Source organism: Oryzias melastigma, linkage group LG6 (assembly GCF_002922805.2).
Source record: "Oryzias melastigma strain HK-1 linkage group LG6, ASM292280v2, whole genome shotgun sequence".
NCBI lineage: Eukaryota > Metazoa > Chordata > Actinopteri > Beloniformes > Adrianichthyidae > Oryzias > Oryzias melastigma.
This window is the reverse complement of record NC_050517.1, coordinates 16,657,219-16,679,439: the sequence shown is the minus strand read 5'-3', so window position 1 is coordinate 16,679,439 and position 22,221 is coordinate 16,657,219. Positions and strand designations below refer to the sequence as shown.

General features: G+C 39.4%; 2 protein-coding genes across 6 annotated transcripts in view; both read left to right on the top strand.

Annotated features, from left to right (window-relative positions):
* Window positions 1-4,692, top strand: part of ano5a (anoctamin 5a) — a 21,017-nt gene extending 16,325 nt beyond the window's left edge. For all 5 annotated transcript variants that reach the window (XM_036212329.1, XM_036212331.1, XM_036212330.1 and 2 more), the window contains 4 exons: window positions 189-394; window positions 476-675; window positions 810-915; window positions 3,248-4,692. In XM_036212329.1, coding sequence (XP_036068222.1) covers window positions 189-394; window positions 476-675; window positions 810-915; window positions 3,248-3,478 — 743 coding nt within the window. In that variant the 3' untranslated portion in view covers window positions 3,479-4,692. The remainder of the gene's footprint in view (window positions 1-188; window positions 395-475; window positions 676-809; window positions 916-3,247) is intronic.
* A 991-nt stretch (window positions 4,693-5,683) lies between these two features.
* Window positions 5,684-17,785, top strand: slc17a6a (solute carrier family 17 member 6a). Its single transcript, XM_024281772.2, has 12 exons — window positions 5,684-6,504; window positions 7,463-7,718; window positions 7,891-8,009; window positions 8,603-8,717; window positions 9,522-9,609; window positions 9,792-9,878; window positions 11,415-11,557; window positions 11,641-11,790; window positions 12,858-12,990; window positions 13,068-13,178; window positions 13,256-13,383; window positions 15,987-17,785. The coding sequence occupies exons 1-12, from the start codon at window positions 6,419-6,421 to the stop codon at window positions 16,314-16,316; spliced, it is 1,746 nt and encodes a 581-aa protein (XP_024137540.1). The 5' UTR covers window positions 5,684-6,418; the 3' UTR covers window positions 16,317-17,785.
* The last annotated feature ends 4,436 nt before the right edge of the window (window positions 17,786-22,221 follow it).

The window sequence follows — 22,221 nt, the reverse complement described above, 5'->3', positions numbered from 1 at the left end:
GATGGAAGTGGATTTCAGAAAAGAATTCTGAAACTAATCCAGAAAAAAAGAGAATTATTTTTAAAAAGGTTGATTTAATTGTATCCTGCAGAGGGCGCTCTTCACCTTTTTTCAATTTCATTTTGCTTTTTCACTTTTTTTCATTTATTTATTTATTTGTTTAATCTTTTTCCCTTCTTTCGTCCCAGTGATCCAGTTTGGATTCATCACGCTCTTCGTGGCCTCCTTTCCTTTGGCTCCACTCCTGGCTCTCTTCAACAACATCATAGAGATCCGAGTGGACGCCTGGAAGCTCACCACTCAGTACAGACGTCCCGTCGCCGCCAAGGCCCACTGCATTGGAGCATGGGAGGAAATCCTCAATGGCATGGCTGTGCTCTCTGTTGTCACCAATGTGGGTGCACAAAATATATTGTCTCCACTTTTCCCACATTCAAAAATATATATTTTTAATGGATATTTTGTTTTCTTCTAGGCATTTATTGTGGCCTTTACCTCTGATATGATCCCCCGTCTGGTGTACATGTACGCCTACCAGCCAGAGGGTGAGATGAACATGAAGGGCTACATAAACAATAGCCTGTCTGTGTTCAACATCTCAGAGATCCCACTGCGTAACCGGCCAGATGACGGAGAAAACCCGCCTTGGTTCAACAGCTCCATCACAACCTGCAGGTAGAGAAACATGAAGGTTTTAGAAATACTAAAGTGTTCTTTTGTTTTGGTGTACAAGTGCACTCATAACTATTCACTTTGCTATAATAAATAACTGAAACAAAACTTTTCTCTCCCTTTCTCTTCCTTTGTAGATATCGGGATTACCGTAACCCCCCTGGCCATGAGAACCAATACTCCCACACCATGCAGTTTTGGCATATTCTGGCTGCCAAACTGGCTTTCATCATTATTATGGAGGTAGTTTCAGGATGCTTATCTCTCAAAAACTATTTAAGTTTTCTCTTGCATTCCTATCCTGCCACCAGTTTATCCAATACACTGGATAAAACTGCTTAATTTACAGTACAACAGAATTAATCAAATCAAAATAGTCAGTCTGACAGATTCGGTTAGAAAAACTTGACTTGATTCAGGCAGGCAAGTCATTTTGTATCTTGTATTAAATTTGGAGCTGGAAAACCAAAGATTTAAATCTTAATTTTTAATCCTGAATTTAAGAAAAAGCAAAGGTTTCAGTTCTTTAAATGCCCACAAGAAGCTTATTTTGAAAGGGAACAATTTCCCATCAACTGCCATATTTAACCCTTTAATACAAGAGCTTAAGCTAAAGCGTTTACATTATTTCAGCTACTATAACCTTTCAACCGATTCATGTAATTCCAGCAGATTCTGAAGCAGAGAAAAGCAGTCTTGCACTGATACGCAGCACTGAACAGTAGTGGTTGATTCTGCCTATGAAAAAGGTGACTTTACACCAGAATGTTGGTGCAAAACGGATACGAAAAGCTGCTTTTTTCCACGTCCGTATCAGTTGATTCTTGAGAATCCAGGGAATTTTTAAGAATTTATGTTGTCTCAAAAAGTGTGTTTTTTTCGTGGTTGCTGGTGACAGTTCTGGTGTTAAAGGGCTACATTTCAATTCCATACCAAAAATTAGGGCTGGGGTTAATAAAATCGATTAATCGGTCCGAAGTGATCTAAGCTTATTAGATCAATGATCACAGTAGAAATTGATCTAACGCATAATGCTAAAATCTGCTAGCTTGATTCTAATGCATAATAGAATTTCCTTTTAGGACGGCTAATGCTAACACTCAGTTGACCTAAACACGCATTGCTGACTAAATGAACATCATTATATACCCACAGGGATGAATATTCCAAACTTTTTAAATGAAATATTTTATTAAAATAACCATTAGTGGTCTAAAGCACCATTTTTCTTCTTCTAGAATAAGGTGCAATGCTAGCGCAGGGGTCTGCAACCTGCGGCCCCTTAGCCACATGTGGCTTTTTTAGATAGATAGATAGATAGATAGGGTCTTTAATAATCCCTTAGGGTTTATTTTTACCTCTTCATGGTGGCTCTCTGGCTAAAGAAAAAATAAAATAATCGTAATTTTCAAAAAATTTAGAGTTTAGCTTCTGTTTTAGCAACATGGTAACGTTTTTTTGCTAGCTTGTTGTCTACTGGGGTTTTTAGGCTAATTTAGAGTTTAGCTTCCATTTTAGCAACATGCTAACATTTTTGACTTATGAAGTTTACAAAGGAATTTTAGGCTATTTTGGAGTTAAGCTAGTAATTGAGCACCGAGCTAGCATTTTTTTGGCTAATTTGGGCTCTATTGGGTTTTTTTATGCTAATTTTTTAGTTTAGCCAGTATTTTAGCAATAGGCTAACATTTTTGACTTATGAAGTTTACAAAGGAATTTTAGGCTATTTTGGAGTTAAGCTAGTAATTGAGCACCGAGCTAGCATTTTTTTTGGCTAATTTGGGCTCTATTGGGTTTTTTTATGCTAATTTTTTAGTTTAGCCAGTATTTTAGCAATAGGCTAACATTTTTTTTTTTAGGCTAATTTAGAGTTTAGCTTTTATTTTAGCAACATGCTAACATTTTTGGCTGATTTCATTTACTGAGGAATTTTTTGCTAATTTGGAGTTCAGCTGGTAATTAAGCAACAAGCTAGTTTTTTTTTTTTTTGCTAATTTGGCCTCCAGTAAAAGTAAAAGGTAAAAACAAAAAAAAATCCCATTTTGAGACGTGATAGTTTTTTTTTATATTTTTGCTTTTGTTCGTGCCAAAAATACTTCACACAATTCACATTTACTAAAAAATAAAAAACAATGAAAATGTTTCAAAAAGACTAAAGTAAGTCCATGCAGCTCCCTTTTAGGTTTTGATCAGTAGAAAACGAGCCCAAATGGCTCTTTTACTGTTAAAGGTTGCCGACCTCTGCTATAGTGCGACCGCCACCTAGTGGCCAAACTGAAACACCCTCCAGAAGAGATGGAACAATTGTTGGAGCTTCTCCGTTTGAGAATCCATGTAACACTGAATGGTTTAAACAATATTGTGATAATTTCACTAATCCATTTTACAGTAAGAACCTTAACAGATTTAATTCAGTTTTATTTATATACCCCAATATCACTAAGAAAATTAGCCTCCTTGGACTTCATTTTTATCAGATTAATATAAATATATTCAAAACTTATATATTGATTATTAACCAACAGAATCTGTTGGTTGGCATCAGATTTATTGACTTTTCTTTTTTCCTCCCCAGCATGTTGTTTTCCTGGTGAAGTACTTCGTGGCCTGGATGATTCCAGACGTCCCCTCGGACGTGAAGGCCCGGGTCAAACGGGAGCGCTACCTGGTCCAGGAGTATCTCCACAACTACGAAGTGGAGAAGCTGAGGATTCAACTGAGCCAACATGGCCACAGCGAGTGCTCGTGCACGCCCATGATCTATCCATCTCTAACCAAACACGAGGTGCTGTCCGAGTGCCTCTAGCACAGAGACCTGCGGTCAGTGTGACGGACATGTAGTGAAATGTGATACTGACCAACTCTTTGCTGCCTCTCTTATGTTGTTTTATTACACACATTTTTCTTTACAAAGAATGTGTCTCTTCACAGCCATCACTCCTTTAATAATAATAAAATAATAAAGTTGGGTGAAAGACCAAGTCTGCTCCCATACTGAGGAATTTCAGTTTGTCTCATCAGTATGTTTTGAGCAATGAGGACAAAGTTTAGCAGTTTAATGTTTTCATATTTGACTATTGAAGAGCTACCATGAGAAACCAAAGACTTGAAGCCTTAATAAACTCATATGTAGCTCTGCAGGGTAAACGACTGTGCATTTGAAGACACTTCGCTACTCTAAAGCTTTATTTCCTTCATAGATGTCACAGTATAGTTTAAAATAGTATCCCCACTACACATAAAAGTATCCATTAGTTGTTTTTTTATATATACATATCAATTGTTTTTCTGTTAATAACATGATTCTTTTATTTTTTTTTGATCGAACTCAAAATTCGTCCCTTGATGGTTTAAAGTCGAGATCTAAAAATTAAATAACTTTTTTTAAAGTAGCCACATTACCGTCCTGCTGTCTGTTATTTATCGGTTAAACCAAATCCATCCCTTCCTACAAGTTTGTGACATTTTTTGTTTGTTTTTTAACTGTAAAAATCAAATACAAACTATTTTATTCATCCTAATCTTGCACAAAGCACTTAAAAACCGTGACTATCCAGGCATGAGCATGTCAACACTACATATTTACTCTCAGTGTTTGCAAGCTGCAGAAAAAGAACATTAGCTGTAATGTCAGAAAGGGCATCTCTGTTACATGTTTATTTAAAGGTTTTATTGTTTCAGTGTCAAACATAGAAATAGTTTTAGTTCATAAATTATTTGAAGGAATTGTCATATATATTCTGTTATATGCATAAATACGTTTGATTTAATGTTGATTGTGCTGAAAACTCCTTGATCTGATCATGAAGTTCCTGTTTGCCTTATAAATGCTCTCTGGAAACCGAACTCACATTTATGCCTTAATGCATCAAGTGCTTTTCTTTCTACTTCCTTTTATAAGTTCTCTCCTGGTAGTACTCTTATTTTGTTATGAGGAAAATAAAAAGCAAATGTTTACCCATGGAACAATTTTTACTCTAATACATTTTCTTTTCTGACACAAATAAAAATTTGAATAAATGAGGTGTTCCTTTTTATTCTGAGTAAAGTAAGTTTGTCTTCACAAAGCAGATGGTCAGGGAAGCTTAACTATTCAGTGTTAGTTCACACTAGTGGGTGTGTTTTACACTCGAGGTTGTCAGACTTGGCAGCAGCTCCTTTTCTAACAAAGAGGGTCTGAAGAGGGGTGGAGGGGTTTGGTGTGATGTGATTTTTAACGAGCATCACTCAGACTGACGAGCGATTAAAACATTTGATGCTTCAGCTCACCGGTGTGTGGGATGAGGGGATTCCCCCTTGAACCTGCTCCTTTTGGCCTTGCTAAGTCTCTGGGATGTGGAAGGTGGGGCTGCAGTTGGGCTCAAAGATGGGGATGCCTTAGAAGAGCTGTTTCCTCAGCATCTGCTGTTACGTTGCCATGACGCACCCGCTGCTGCTCACTGGCGCCACACAGGATCTGAAGCGTATGGAGCGGTCCACTTTTCATCAGCTTGTCCTGCATGGCTAAAAACCGCCCATCGTGGTTGTACTACTTCAATTTTTTAAAGATTTCATTGAAAGGACAGCACTGCGGCTCCATCAGCTGCATCTACAGCGATGGTTCAGTCTTTTGCTCTTCTTGCCCCATCAACTGCTGCGTCGTGATACAGACAGTGCACCCCTCACAACCCCGCCTCTTGGCGCCCTGCAGGTCTCGCCTGCATGTGCTTTTGCAGCTTGCTGTAACCAATTTATGTATTTATTTCCCTTCAAATACAGGATATTCTCATCACTGTGCAAATTTATGCAGAGAAAAACTGTATTAATAGAGAAATTTGCAGATTTTTTATGACATAATTTGTGGAAATCTAAATTATCCCACAAAATATATATTTTTTCCACATGATCTCATTGTGTCCTGGCTTTGGTTTACTGTACTCCTCCTCCTTACGCAACACTGCCTCTGCGTGGTTGCCTTTACAACGCATCTTTTGTCAACTAAAACGCCAAAATCTCCATTTTCACAATTTTATGAAAGTAATCAGTCACCCATAAGACCCTAATGAACTCGTCTCTGATTTGAACACGGTGTTACAAACGCTACAGGTCCATCTGTGGGGAGAAAGGAGAGGATGCTGCAGTACTCTTTTCATTCTTTATTTTTAAATATATATTTATGATGAATTCATAATTAGAGGGAGTGATGTTAAGCATATTGAAAGGTTTGGAAGTTGGAATTGAATTGGAGCGGAGAGGAGGGAGGAGGGGCGCAGCGCCGAAGTGCTGACAGGTAGATGCGCTGTCCGCGGTGCTGAAAGCTCCACGCGCAGCCGCCCGACGCACCGGAGATCCTGCACCTCCGCTTCAGAGGGGAGCTCCTTTCCTTCCCCCAGCTGGAGAGAATCACTTGAAAAGATTTCCTGAAATTTTTATTTTATTTTTATTTTTTAAAATAATTTTCTCCTCCACTGAGTTCCTCCTTCCTCATCACCGCTGGATCTTAAGATGGCACTGCTCGGATTAACAGCGCGCAAGGCAAAAGCGGACTTATTTGACTACAGTTCTGTGCCACCAGCCCTTTCAGACTGAGCTTTTATCCCCCATTTTTCTTGCGCATTTTTTTCCTGGAAATTTGGGTGTTTTTATAACAAAGACGGGCGTTATTTGGATTTGAGTTACAATATGCTATTTTATGCTGCCTTTCATTTTGTTATAGCACAGTGAGGATTTTTTTAATAGATTTTTTTTTTTGGAGCTTAAGTTAGAAATGGAGTCGGGCAAGGAGAAGGCTCTCCCTACAACCAAAGAGGGGATTAAGCAGCTCGCTGGAAAGGCCCTGGGGACTATATACAGGTAATTCATTTTACATAAAAACATCCAGATGTTAAGATGGGACAATACGCGGACATGTGTGCGGATTTTGCTCATCTTTGCGCCAAAATGGAATCAGAGGGGGGAAATCCCTGCATTTGGGTTGGGATCACGTACATGAGTCGTGTGGCCCGAATATTTAAGGATCGGTTATTTCCCTGGGGGATGCTCCCCCTCCGTCAAGAGCTGTGTGTGTTTTTAATAATTAATGAATCAGTCGTGACACGAGGGCGGAGGATATCTATTACCTTATGTATCCATGTGTGGTCATTCAAGATCGAACAACTTCATATCAGTTGACTTAATATTTCTAGAGTCACGACGATTTAGGCTACACCCACGATAATGTAGTAACTGCTATAGGGTGTGTTCTCTAGATTCAGCATTTTAATTGAAATTTGCAGAGTTAAACGAATTTAAATGAAAATATAATCTGCATATTTTGTGGAACATTTTCGATTTTTATGTTCAAAATGAAAAAACTCAAAGATGGAATTCAGAAGAAAAAAATCTGTGAGCAGGCCTGCCATTCCTCTGGTCGAGGCCTTCACATTTTTTCACATTCTTGCGCTTTTTTTAACGCTTTTCTTTGGAAAATTGGATAGATTTAAGGAATGAAAGCACATTCACGAGACATAAAAACGAGTAAAGAAATGAATAAAACGACAGATGGATGGAAAAGCTGAAAAGCGTTGAAGGTCATTTTTTTCCATTCGGATTTTTTTATGCAGTTTAGAGGAAAAAATAATTAAGATTCGATGAATTTGAAAATATTCTTTAAAGAATTTTTTTTATATGAAATTATCTAAAAAAATAAAATATAAAATTCGAAGTTTTGTAAACGCAAACCCATATTTTTAAGGGAAAAATGCATTTTGATTTAGCATCCAAATATTAAAAAATAAATAAATCGCTGTATCCTGATGGTCTTGTGCTGCAGGAGGCTGGAAAAGCGGCAGCAAACAGGTGAGGCGATCGAGCTGACGGAGGATGGGAGACCCCGCGAGGACCAGGAGCGGAAGACGCCGCTGTGCGACTGCACCTGCTTCGGGCTTCCGCGCAGATACATCATCGCCATCCTCAGCGGGCTCGGCTTCTGCATCTCCTTCGGGATCCGCTGTAACTTGGGTGTGGCTATCGTCAGCATGGTCAACAACAGCACAATCCACCAAAACGGCAAGATCATCGTCAAAGAGGTGCCTGCTGAAGCCCCGCCCACCTCCACATCAGGGGACCCCTGGTGTGAGGATGGGGGCACCAATGCAGAATCAAGTCTTCATTTTTGACAATTAATAAATGTTTTTTTCTCAATTTTTTAAAAGAAAAATATACTTTTTGAAAGAAATGTTTTGATTTCCTGTCTTTAAGAAAGCAAAATTTAACTGGGATCCAGAAACTGTTGGGATGATTCACGGCTCCTTCTTCTGGGGATACATAGTCACCCAAATTCCAGGAGGGTACATCTCCTCAAGACTGGCTGCAAACAGGTAACAAGTGTGGATGGATGCAGGTGTATGTCTCCTCTTTTTGTCTTTTGTGTTCACGTTGATGCTGGTTGGAAGAAAGCATGCTTGATGAACTGGGGATTTGGCTGGTGCCCGCCGGGCGTGCCTCTTCATGTTAATGAGCTCCCACGGGACCACCGTGTCTAATCCTTTATGTTGGGACGCATGGCAACCGAGGAGGCCAAAGCTTTGTGTGAAATGTCCTGTGCAAGGCTGTCCATCGATTTCACTGACAACTGATTAGTCAGCTGCAATTACACAAAAAAATGTGCAAAAATAAAAATGTCAAACATGAAAAATGATATGAGGGAGAAACCACAAACATTCACCATTAATTTGTATCAGAGAATCTAACAGGATACAAACCACCAAGCCAAGTCATGTGAACCCTGTGAAGCCTTTTGTTGCAAACACTTCTTCTGCTCAGTCCCTTGGAAACAGAATGATGCATGTGTGGCATCCAATTAGGACTGATTTATCTTCATTATTTATTTTTTCTTGTTAACAACATTTTCCAAACAAGCAGCTGGTTTTGCTTTGACGATAATTCGACATCTCTGTTTTATTTTATCCAGAGTTTTTGGAGCTGCCATCGTCCTGACTTCCACCCTGAACATGTTCATTCCCAGTGCTGCACGTGCTCACTACGGATGCGTCATCTTCGTGAGGATACTGCAAGGCCTGGTGGAGGTACTCATGCACAGTCACATTTTACATTAAAAGATGGAAATATAATGGATGAGTGCCAATCCTGAATCCCAGTCTGGCCATATTGTTTGAAGCTTGTTTGAATTTGAGTGCAAAATAAAAAGGGTCCTATTATGTTCATTTTACTGTACACAAACTATTTAGCAAACATCATGAAACCTTGAATGAAAAGGTTTGTGTGCTGAGCTGAAACAGTTCGTGGACAAAAGAGACACAAACCACTTGATGCAGGCGGCGCCCGCTGTTCAAGGAGGGGGAATCGCTTTAGGAGAAGGGATGCTATTATCAGATTTGAAGGTCGGCCTCTTTTGTTATGTTGTTTGGCTACATACCGTGGTTTCAATAGCTGCTCGGAACCATTGAGAAGAAGAGAATGAGACGGCTGCCTCCGCTTTGCACCTCAACTTATAACAACAAACCAAGCATTAGCATTTCAGGGTATTTCCCACTGCAAGCCCCAGCAATTTGTGCCTATCAATAGTTGATTGTGTGCCACTTAGTGTTTAACGAAGATTTAATAGGAGCAATTTGAATTTTATCCATGAAGTGGGGAGTCTGCCTGAATTTGCACTGACTCACACCCGAGCCATTAGTCTTTATTAGAAAGGTCAGCTCCAATGCATGTCACTTCTGTTTGTTATTAACTGCATTTTGTCCGATGAGTCTTTGACAAATAAGAAGCGACCACGACAATCTGGCAATTAAAAGCTAGGTAAAGAGGACAGAGGATTTGATGTGGTTGAATTATATTTATGAAAATCACTGACATGTTCTGCTCCTGTGCAGGGAGTGACTTATCCAGCCTGCCATGGGATCTGGAGCAAATGGGCTCCACCGCTGGAGAGAAGCCGCCTGGCAACCCTATCTTTCTGCGGTACTTCTGTGTTGCTTTTGTTTTGATCTGAAGTTAAATACAGATTCTGCCACCACATTATTGCAGGTTCAGGATGATACAACTTTGCTCTAAAAATAGCTGCATTGAGCCACAGTGGGACAACATGCAGGGAGGCAGGATTGCATTCTGCTTAGTCACGTTGGTGCATCCATCCTTTCTAGGATCCTATGCAGGAGCGGTGATAGCCATGCCTCTGGCTGGGGTTCTGGTGCAATATACAGGATGGTCCTCAGTCTTCTATGTGTATGGTGAGTAAATAACCTGCAGTCAGAGATTTGGGCTGTCACGTTTGGTCGACTAAACTATAAAAATACTCTATGACTAAATTAACAATTATTCGTTACGTTATGGAGTCAGAGTAAATTTCAAAGTTATAATGACATTCTGCTAGCTTTTTGGACTATTTTAGCATTCATTTAAGTTTCTTAGGCTATTTTGGAGTCTAGCTAATATTTCAGCTACATGTTAGCTACTTTGGCTAATTTAGACGTTTTATGTTTTTTAGGCTATTTTGGAATTTAGGTAATATTTCAGTTACATCCTAGCTGTTATGGCTAATTTTGTTTTTTTATTTTCTTTACTCTGTTAAGGAAGCTAATATTGCATGCTAGCTGTTTTGGATAACTTAAGCTTCTTTTTCAAAATTTTTAGGCTGTTTTGTAATTTAGCTAATATTTTCATGCTATCTATTTTGGCTAATTTAGGCTTTTTTGTTTTTATTTAGGCTATTTCGGAATTTAGATAATATTTCAGTTACATGGCAGCTGCTTTGGCTACTTATATATATTTTTGGTCCTTTAGGCTACTTGGAGCTTAGCTAATATTTCCGCTACATGCTAGCTGTTTTGGCAAATTTAGGATTTTTTAGGCTAATTTGGAGTTTAGGTAATATTTCAGCAGCATGCTAGCTATTTAGGCTTTTTTTGTTTTTTAGGCTCTTTGGAGTTAAGCTAATATTTCAGCTACATGCTAGCTGTTTTGGCTAACTTAGGCTATTTTTATTTGTGAGACTAATTTGGCAGTTAACTAATATTTTAGCAAGCACTTAGCTTCAGCATTTTTAGCTATCAATTTCAATATCTTCAGCACTAGCATCTTCAGTGGCCAAATTCAGCTTACAGCATTCACATTCACATGTGAATATACAGTATATATATATGTAGTTTTTGGTTAATTTGAAGCTATTGATGTTTAAGTTGTGTGTTTTCCATCCACTTTATGGATGACCCGATTAGTCAACTAACCGGAAAAAATAATCGGTGATTAGTGGACACTATTAAAATAATCGTTTGTGGCAGCACTATCAGAGAACAGCATAAATCTTCTTTTTAACAGTTTTAATGAAAGGATCATGCATTCTTGGAATGAGTATAAAAAAAGTAAATTCTTCTCTGTCAGTGCCGGAGCATTTTATTCTGAAATTCTCCCTTCTAGCTCAAAGAAACAAGTCATATTGTTAATTTACCAATTTCATTCAGTGGCGTGCTCTGTCTGGCACCTCCCACTCCTGCTGGTCACCCGCCTGGTCTCACACACTGCTGTGGGACGGTGTTCCATTCTTCAACCAGCATTTGTCACACATCAGCCGGTGTGACTGTTGGTCACTCTGGCACCACCACATAGCTCGCCTTCTTGCCTCCACCTAAAAATGGATTCTCTCTCAGTCCATCTTCTGCACACTTTGATCCTTAAATGCGTCTTCCTTTATTCTGAATAAATATAAAAAAATATATGATTCTTCCAGTTTGTAATTCTGGGCACACCTTTTCTTTTGTACCAATCAGGGTCGTTTGGAATAGTTTGGTACATGTTTTGGATCTTGGTGTCATATGAGAGCCCAGCAGAACATCCAACCATCACCGAAGAGGAGCGCCGGTACATCGAGGAGAGCATTGGTGAAAGTGCCCAACTTATGGGCGCATCTGAAGTGAGTCCCCGGTCTGCATCACTCGATTCCTTCCACTGTCACATCCAGACATTTCTGACAGAGTCTGTGAAATGTCTCCACAGAAATTTAAGACCCCGTGGAGAAAGTTCTTCTCCTCCATGCCTGTCTATGCAATCATTGTGGCCAATTTCTGCCGAAGCTGGACCTTTTATCTGCTTCTCATCAGTCAGCCTGCATACTTTGAAGAGGTTTTTGGCTTCGAGATCAGCAAAGTAAGCATAATTTTTCATGATTACTATCTTTAAATATGGGTTGCCCTGAGACAATAATCATTTTTGCTCAAAAAGTTTCTTTATTTTCAAATTTTAGCTGCCTGGTCTTAGAAATAGATCATTTACAATCCACAAATCTTATTTATTTTAGTTTATACCAAAGCTCTGTAAATCGTGAATTTACTGAGCAACAATTAATGATTGAGTTTAAAGATTCATACAAAAAATGATCTCGACTGCGGCGGCAAAGAAAAGTGATCTATATGCTGGTCGTCACGTTAGGTTAAATAAAGTATCAGTTCAGAGAGAAAGTTCATCTCTTACTGTTTGTTTTTGTCCAGATCATGAGGCAAAAGTTTGTTTGGGATTTAGAACATGTGAGGTATTTGACCGGAACTTCTTTTTTAGGTGTGGCTTATCACTGTGGGTTATCACTCTTTACTCCACACCCAGCAGCCAATCAGAATTGAGTATTCACCGGGATTATGGTATAAAAAAAGTATTTACTAAAAAGAGATGTGAACATGCAAACATTTTGGAAACCTCTTTACTAATGTTTTATGCTTTTTAAAAATGGTTTTATGTTAAAAAATATGATTTTTTGGGCCTTTTTGTCACCAGATTTTAAATTACACTACAAATTACAAATTATTTGTATCTCTGCTTTAAAAGACCTTTTGGGAAAATGTATTTATGACAAGAATGAGATAAATATGAGCAAAATATGTTGTCCTTTAACAAAACATCATATTGTCTTGTGAAGACTTGATTTAGTTCTGAGTTAAATGATTTGTTTCTACCCGTGTGAATCCCATCAGACCACAGAATGTGGCCAATTTTCAAACTGACTCGCTCTTTGCTCGGCGTTGAGGGCGTAAACCATGACTCACGTCGCACTGACAGGTGTAATTCAGGGTCTGGATGAGATTCTGCTGCTGCTGAGTTGAGTTATTACCCACTGGAGTCAGCAGCTGAAATGCAGACAGGGACACTTGATATGACAGTGTTGTGACAGATTCTTTGTAGCTGTCGCGGTTGCTTCAGAGGTGTGTTTGATGGTTTCTCAGGTTGGAGCGCTCTCCGCTCTCCCTCACTTGGTCATGACCATCATCGTGCCTTTAGGAGGCCAGCTAGCGGACTACCTGCGAAGTCACAATATCATGTCCACCACGATGGTCCGTAAAATCATGAACTGTGGAGGTGAGCTTCTACTGTTTTTATCCTAAGTCTTTTCCAGGTGATGTCTCCTGAGTTAACTGCTGACCTGTTACTTTCAGGGTTTGGGATGGAGGCAACACTCTTACTAGTGGTTGGCTACTCTCACAGCAAGGGCGTGGCCATCTCTTTTCTAGTTTTGGCTGTGGGCTTTAGTGGTTTTGCAATATCAGGTGAGTCTTAAACAAAACGACATCCAGCTTGAATAATATTTGTTCCCAAAACTGAATATTTCCTGTTTCTGCTGCAGGTTTCAATGTAAACCATCTAGACATCGCTCCTCGCTATGCCAGCATCCTCATGGGTATTTCCAACGGTGTGGGTACGCTTTCAGGCATGGTCTGCCCGCTCATAGTGGGAGCAATGACAAAAAACAAGGTGAGGCTTTACGATGTTGATGTTTGTTCAATACAGCTGGATGATAAAGTCCTTGAAAAGCTCCAAGGTCTCCTGGTTAACATGAAACAATATGAATGATAGATATTCAAAATTAAATCTACATTTGTTACAAAGTTGAGAGCTTTACCAGCAACCAGCTGGTCTTATCGGAGCTGAGTGTGATGCTAACAAGAAAATCAGCAGGTGGTGTTATGGAAGGGACAGACTTCACTGACAGCTCGTTGAAATAGAGAAGAACATGGAAGTTGTTCCATGATTGAAGCCTGACGAGCATTTTTATTTGTACAGATATTGTCACATGTCATCACGTTCTCCAGAAATTAAGAATGCTTAAATCCCAGATGCCCCCCAGACCTGACCCTATGTGTTACGGAGTAGAGCCGTTCTAACTATTGTTGATGACAAGAATGATTTAAAAGTTCTAAAACTGTTAATGTTGTATAGTTTTGCACTAATTAACTTTTATGAAACCATTTTAAAAGATTTACTAACAGCATAAGTACAGCTTTTCTTGTTAATCTGGCATGTTTGAGCATTCAACCCTCAGCAGAAGAGAGTCCACTTTGGCAGATTTATTTATGTGCACATTAAAATTCTTTTTAATACATGACTTATTGAAATGAAAGAATAAATCTTCAGATTTGTTTTTCTTTCACATTTTTTATTCATATTTTTATGTGTCAGCCAGGAGTAATCTAAATATATTGTTGTTATCTTCAATTTCTGAGGGTCAAGTGGTGAACTGAGATGAACACCTACCAGTCAAATCACAAGTTTGTCAACTTAGAAGAACTTTATTAGTCCTATGACATTTTTTTCTTTGTCACTAGATCTGGATTACTGTATTGTTTACATGATATATGAGTCCCTCAGATTAAACTGAGTCAACAGAGCTTGCTTTGATGAGGAAACTAAATCCTTGTTTCCACTGAGCGGTCCGGTTTAGTACGGTCCAGGCATTTCAGATGAGAGTTTCCATTCAAAGTTGAACCATCACGGCGCCATGCAGGGTTTAGACCAATTGTATGGCTTTTGTTTCATAGTAATGCAACAGCAGCAACAATTTTTTCATTGTAAAATGGACCTATTAAACAGTACTGAACCGTACCTCTTGGGGGGCCCTCATCGGTTGTAGGTCCATTGAAAAGTGGAACGGGACGATTGGGGCGGAGCCGCTGTAGCCTCCCATTGATTGGCAGAAAGTGATGACGACTTTAGGAAGCGCCGATATAGCGCTCATTTAAGCAAATGTTTGCAATACTTGTAAGTATTGAGGTTTTTTGCGGTTTTCTGGGTACTTTTTTGGCCATGAGTCTATATTAAAAATACCTGCAAACAACAGCAAGGCCTGGTCTGCGGTGGAGCTGCAAATGTTCCTTGGCGACAGTGTGATACAGGGGAAGCTATCGTCATGAAAAGAAACCACTCAGTGGAAGCGAGGCTTTAATGCTGTTTGAGATTGCAGGCGGCAAAGAGGAATACAGTCGAAAAGAAGAGAAAACCTTTGGCTTTGGTTTGGCACTTTCTTTTGTGGTAATGACCTTCCGCCTATAAACAGGTTCCATCGTGAGATGACAGCAGATCTGCCCTAATCGGTCTGTATCATTTCTCCATGGACCTACAACCAATGGGGGTTCGGTATAATTTAATGGGTCAATTTTGTAATGGAAACGCTCAAAATACAGCACCGTACTGTACCGCTTAGTAGAAACTTGGCTTAATACCAGGTTAAAGTCAGCTTTCTCTTGTATCCTGCTTCCTAAATGACAGGTAAACCAGAAACTTGGTTTTTAGGGAAGCCTGACTTAAAGTAGATTTCTGCTGTTGATATGAGCTTCAGCTGCTCTTCCAAGAGTACAGCTACCTAACAAAAACTGCTGTCAGTCAGCATTAAACTTTAATTGAAAGATTGAACGGTGATGCTGTCTCTGTGAAGTTTTGGACTTGTGGGAAATGGATTACTGCTGTGAATATAAATCCACTGATCCCTCCAGGAAGTACTTTTTCCCAGGAACAGAGGTACTTTAGCTCATGGAAGTTCACCTGGTGTCTATCAATAAAACAAACTATATTATTAAACCTAAAAAAGGCCTAAGTTTCTTCTTTTTGCTTAGGACTACATGTTACCTGCAACAAAGATTGATAGCCAACAGGGATGACCTGGAAAAACTTTATAAATGTATTTGTTTATTACTGATGGTGGTTAAAGTCACAGACCAAAGTTAAATAAAAGAGAAAGAAAGCCCTTTTTTCAAAGAGGCAGGGATGGTTTAACATATTTTTATGTTTATTTTTGAGTGTTTTTTTATTCTTTGTTTTAGAATTCCCTTTCCTGTATTCTTTTACATGTGTATCTGGTCTGATACACCCAACATAACATTTCTTTATCAATGTAAGTAATGACTTTAAGACTGAAAGGAAAGTAAGTAAACATGTGGAAGGATTTTGTTTTAGAAAATGATCAATTTGTGTGAAAGGTTTGAGTCACAATTTGTAGAAAAATAGAATAATTGTAAATGTTCTCGAGTTTTGAAGGTTGGACAAATCTAAACATAGCCCGGGCCCTTTATTTTTGTTCCCAGACCCGAGAAGAGTGGCAGTATGTCTTCCTCATTGCCTCCCTGGTGCATTACGGAGGAGTGGTGTTTTATGGGATCTTCGCATCCGGCGAGAAGCAGCCTTGGGCCGACCCGGAGGAGACCAGTGAAGAAAAGTGCGGATTTATCGACGAGGATGAGCTAGCCGAGGAGACAGGTGACATCACACAGGGATACGGTGCAATGGGAGGCCCGGCGAAAAGCTACGGGGCCACAGAGCAGCTCAGGGAGGGCTGGGTGCAGGACTGGGATAAGACCGAGGAGTATGTTCAGGAGCCAGCAGGAAAGATGTATGCTCAGCGGGGCTACTCTTAAGCCACAATTACGGAGAGTCTGTTTAGAAATCGAGCTCCCCATCACTGGTTGCACAAATAAACATTATACCAGATATCTAAATAAATTATGTGTGTTAAAGTAGTTGAAAATAAAAATGTAAAGAAATAGTTTATGGCATTGCAGAACAATCCTTATTAGATAGATTCTTGCGTTTTTCATCCCATCTGCACAACGTAGGACTTCAGTCCGCGCAGACAGACACACAGCAGTTGTTAAGAAAGCTGCAGACCTACTTAGGCACCCAAACCTCATTGATCTACTTGAAGAACATGAGCCAGACGACGCTGCATTCGACCATCATGTAGAGTCCTTTTTCTGAAATACAACTCTGATTGCACTGAAACTATAAGTGTTCTGACAACAAGATTCTGTTTCTGAAATGTGTTTTATGTACTGTACATACCTGTATACTGTTTCTGTGAGACTATTGTGGATTTTGGGTCGTTGATCTGTGTTAACATTACTATAAAAAGGCCATATTTTTCATGGACAGTACCTCTTCAGGGAGATGTCTGCTTGCAAAAAAGGTCCTCTTCCTCTCTAGCGAGGCCTACAATAACACGGGACAAAAAATGGCGTGAGTGAAAACTGAACCGTAGACTTTGGTGTGTGTTTGCTGCATGAATTTTCTCAGATTAATGTTTCAGAAGCAGCTGCTTCGCAGTCCTCATTCTGCCAACTGCTTTGTTGTTAGATAAGTGTCTTCTGCCATTTCAGAATAATAAAACAAGCCAATCAGGTTCTGGTCAGGATGTGACACACACACAAAAAAAAGATGTTTGAAGGCAAACTGCTCAGAAGACATTGTTTATTGATGTTCGGTATGCACTGCAATAAGTTCTTTGTACCAGCCGCCACCCATCACACTCTGTTCTATAATGTACCAATAGCCTGCTGTATCTAACTGTACTTGTTTTGAAGTCATGTGATGGTCAACATTAAGGTGTGTGTTTTAAGCTAAATTCCTAGTGTCCAGCTTTAGTGCTCACCATGCAGAAGATGTTGTCACATTTTGACAGTGAGGAATGCAGTACTTTGTGCAAACAACTAAGCTGTTTGTGATCTCTTGGTGTTTCTTGGTTTCCGCCGCGGCAAGCAAGAGTACTTCGCTATCAAAGTTGATGTTGTCGCATTTGAATGACCCCCACATGAATTAATAGATGGCTCTTCCACTCGACTTCATGCGCTATTTAAACAGTTCTGTTCATTTGCTGTATGAAATCTGCAAGAATGTTTAAAGAAAAAAATGAATATTTAAGAATGTTTAAAATGACCAAAAGATGCTATTTATGGCTTTGTGCCTGGAAAATTTCTGTGAACATATAAATGTGATTTTATTGCTTCAAATATTGTGTTTATTGAAGAGATATGTTGATGTCAAAAAGTGTTATGGAAAAAATAATATCATTTTTATAAAAAAAGAAAAAAAACAACCAAATAATTTCTAATTTTTGTCTTGTGATCTCATATTTTTGAGGTTTGCAGTCAGATGTTCTCCTTGGTAGGAAATAGTTCACATTACAATCTTAATTTTTATTTATAATCAATAGTTAGTATATGAGAGATTATAGCATCATTCAGAACAGAAATGTTGATTCTACTAAGTTTAAATTCTTTGTCAAAAGGATTAAATTTGCAACTGCTGCAGTGGTGTGAATACTTTTCACAGTTCACATTATTTAAAAATAAAAAAACTATGACCATGCAATATAAAGCATCTTAGAGCTCACTGCTAAGCCCAGAGCCTGTTACTGATCCTGCTCCTTCATCAAGTCCAATCAGCAAACAAATCAATACTGTTTGGAAGTAGAATACATTACTGCTTTACACTGTAAATCTTGCTGTCCAAGTAAAAATTTGTATTTTTTTAAGTGTCTGGCTATTGTTGGATAAATTTCACTGAAACGTACAAAAATGAAGCAACATTGGCTCAGGTGTTAAATTTTAGATCCAACAAGAATTAATAAAGAGTCAAAAAACCTCTAAATAATATGTCAAAATCTGAAATGTCACAAGATTAGAGGAGCAAGCTCCAAACTAACGGATATAAACCAAGTAGGTTCAGAGTTTCCGAAAGAACCAGAGGCTCTGATTGTAAAACACCAAGGTTGTGTCATAATTCCTTCATAGTGCACTATATTGTGCATTTTCCAATTTGTAGACCTGTCTGAATCTACAGTTCTAAAATTGAGTGCCTGAGAAATCTCCCGTGTGCATTGAGGCTCACGAGATTGGCAAATATAGACCACAATGCATTGCGTTTGAGCAATATTTGTGGGAAAATTATGTATTAAGATTTTTTTAATAAACCATCATGTTTTCATCATCAGAACACAATGTACTCATAAATATTCTTGTTAAAATATTCATTTTTATTAAGGTTTTTACTTTTAGGGAATCGTTGATGTATAATTTGTTGTTAAAAACTTGAAACTTGAAACTTGAAAAAAAGAAAAAATAGTGAAAGTGTCCAAATTGAGTGAACAGCGAAAGAGAAAATCCTGGATATGGACCGTGGAAAGATGGCTTACCAACAGTAAAATAGAATAAATGGAAAGTGGAAATGACATTCAGAAATGAGAACAAGAACCAATACAAGATGGAAAGAGGATGGCCTCCATGAACTGAGTGAGTGATGAGTTTTTTTCTTTCATTTTTCCATCATTTCTTCTTCTTGTATCGATCCTTAAGCACAAAATAAATAAAAGAACAATAAATTTGCCTTCTCCCTTTCAGACAAAGGACAGACATGCCTGAAGCCCGTGTGGGTGTTAAGGTGTTGAAAGCTGGTGTTATCCACACGCTTTGGGTACAGTAACCACGCTGAGTGACGGCTCGATCACAGGAATCGGCTCCATGTCTGAATCCCTCCCCCCTGAAGCAGAACTGGCAACAATTACCGTCAGTTTCAGATTTCTTCCTCTGATTTTTTTTTCTGCACCGCTGAGGGAGAGGAGGCCATTCACACTCAATGCTGCATGTCTCTCAGTGCACATGTTAATTTGACAGAAAACACAATTGCATCAGCACTCAAGTGGAACATGTTTTCTCAGGCCTAACCAGCCTGAGAGGTCACGGCTGTTACTCCAGTGGCAACCATGAGAGGATGCCCGGTAAATGAGCAGAAGCTGTCAACATTTAAAGGTGGATTTCTCTCTTTATGCCAGTATGGAGCTATAGCTCAGCTATTTTTTATTTTTAATATTCAGTCATTGTGATGTCTGGATGTGTAATCCAATGGAGAGTGAAGGCAGACTGAGTGGTTGTCAGTAGATGGGGCAGGTGCAGTTTAGTTCCCAGGAGACTTTAATGGGATGGGGTCCAGCCAGAATGAGTGTTTGATGACGGGGTAGCACGTTCCCCTCGAGACTCCACCCGCGAGCAATTATCCTCCTGATCCCGCCGCCACATGTCCACAACATTCTCCCCGCACTGGTGCCCCAGTTCCCTTTAATTCAGAAATTCAGCTCAATCATATGCTAAAAGATCAGGTAATTACAACCCTAAACTTCCATGCAGTGTTGCAGTAATTAGTATTTCATGACAGCCTCCTGCATAACAATACATCACCTAAGGGCAGACACGCTTTCATACTCTTGTTATTGGTTTTATTAATGGAGAGACAGCAAACCCAACTGGATATTTTCATGTAGTGTGATAAATCTGGAAGCGTTTGCCAGTTTTTTTTTTTCAAATTCTTGCCAGAAATGAGACAAAATCCTCCTTCTGTGATATGCAAACGGTGCCCACTGCACACGATCTCCATCCTGTTCGCCTCTCGATAGTAAAGGCAATTTAATCAACGCATCGATCTGTGTTCCTGTCCTACTTCAACATTTTTAGCATCACCAATCCAACGAAGGAGGATTGTTTTTGACCAAATCTGCAACAGTACTGAAATGACATAAATCCAACCAAGGAGGATTGCTTTTTTTTTCTTCCTCTTCGTCTTTTGTACATCTCACTCTGCTTCATTCTGCTGCACGAGATGCAATCTATCACAGCTCCATCTGACCCCCTCCCCCATATCAGATTACACCGACACCTTCGTACACGCTCATAATTCATGAGAAGCACAAAGCAGAGAGGATTTCACATGATAGTATCAAGCTCTTTCAGCTCCGGAATCTGAAACGATATCACATTTTTGATTTCATGTACAAGAATTTTCTCTTTTATTTCCAATAAATTAGCAAAAATTTTCAAATTTGCAATTGACAAACCCTGTGCATGTCTAATTTATGATTTTCTCTTCTTGTTCTGCAGAAATCTTTCTGCAGATACAGCACCTCCCTGCGGTGTCTGCAGGAAGATTTATACATCTTTTTTTTTAGATGCACCAACACCACAATACCAAAAAAACAACATTTTTCCTCTAGAAAAATGCAAATGCTGCACTTTTTGTGGCATGTCAGACGACATTGGCCACCGATCAGCAGCAGCATGCTGGGAGTGGGACACAGGTGTGCTGAGGTGGTGGTGGGGGGGGTCCCTGCCGCTGTGATCAGTCACCGAGGTCACACGAGGGCTGAGGCGGAGCGGTTTAGGCACAAGCCCAGGGAGGGCTTTACCGTCCTGCACCCACCCCCCTAGAGGACTGCCTATTCACACCACCAGATGGTGGCTGGATCTGAGTTTTAATGAATGTTTGCCTTGTCCCCCCTCCCCTCCCATCTCGGTGCAGTTTGTTGCTGACAGAGAACCTCCCACTGAATGAAATCAGCTAAAGGAGGGCTGAGTTGTGGTCTAACATGCGATTGTTCAATTTTCCTCCTCAGACCGGATGCTAAAAAATGCACTGAAAAGAGAACGTAGCTCTAACATATATTGCATCTATTTCAAATGTCCAATAGGCCCTTTTGTAGCATCGCTAATGCTAGCTTGGGGTTGTTAGCAAGTAGTAGAGAGTTTAACCCTTTAACACATAAAATATTTAACATACTGTAACTTTTCAACCATTAACACGATTAGCGTAATTCCAGTAGATTCTGAAGGAGAAAAGCGCTGCTAATCGTGTTAATGGTTGAAAAGTTACAGTATGTTAAAGAACAAAAACACTGGAGCTCCAATGCCATTTGAAACTTGCATTCAAGCAACAATTTCCAGTGAAACATCTGTGGAAACGCGTTCAAAAGTACATCTTTAAGAGAGTATTTGGGCTCTACGAAAAATTGACCATGTTAAAATTTTAATTATTTGCGCCAAAATTCCCTTTCTTCAGCTTCAGAATCCACTGGAATTGTGTAGTTCAAAGAAAGTGTGTTATTTTTGCCGGAAATTTCCCTGGTGTTAAACAAAGGGATGATGGGAAATGAGTGCAGGCTTACTTCCCGTCACAACTCGGAGGCAAATTCAAACAGAACTACTTTCACTCATGACATTTTTTTAATTTGACCTAAAAACAACACAATTATTATTTAAAAAAACCACTGAAAGTTCTTTTAAAATACATCAAAAGATAATTGGAGTCAGATTTTATTCCAATGAACGCACAATCCAGAGAAGTCCAAACTCACCTTGCTATTTTTTACAGGTTTCTAGGAGTCAGACAGCAACACATCTGAATCACCACAAAGACTGCTCACCCACGTTGCCAGTTATATAAAAAGTGATAAATAAGACCACAATGTGTGAAAAAAAGCTTTCTCTTCACTTTTCTAAGTTATTTAATTGTTCTGCTATCTACATAGGATTTGTCTGGAGATCATCCAGCATACTGCATATGTTTTTCATTAGATGGGAATAAATTGGTTGTGTCCGCGCTGCCCTCTGTTCACTGACCCTCGTATGTCGCCCCACAAATTGCTATCCCGGCGTGTTTAACGAGCCGTTTCTGTGTTGTTGCCCCCCCCTTAAATGGTGGCCAGGGCTCTAATCCGCTGTC

What these genes read in the sequence shown, in the direction of transcription:
- slc17a6a (XM_024281772.2), top strand. Translation starts at nt 6,419, where the DNA reads ATGGAGTCGGGCAAGGAGAAGGCTCTCCCTACAACCAAAGAGGGGATT. An exon ending in TACTGCAAGGCCTGGTGGAG is followed by an intron (nt 8,718 to 9,521) that starts GTACTCATGCAC and finishes GCTCCTGTGCAG; the next exon opens with GGAGTGACTTATCCAGCCTG. An exon ending in TTGGCTTCGAGATCAGCAAA is followed by an intron (nt 11,791 to 12,857) that starts GTAAGCATAATT and finishes ATGGTTTCTCAG; the next exon opens with GTTGGAGCGCTCTCCGCTCT.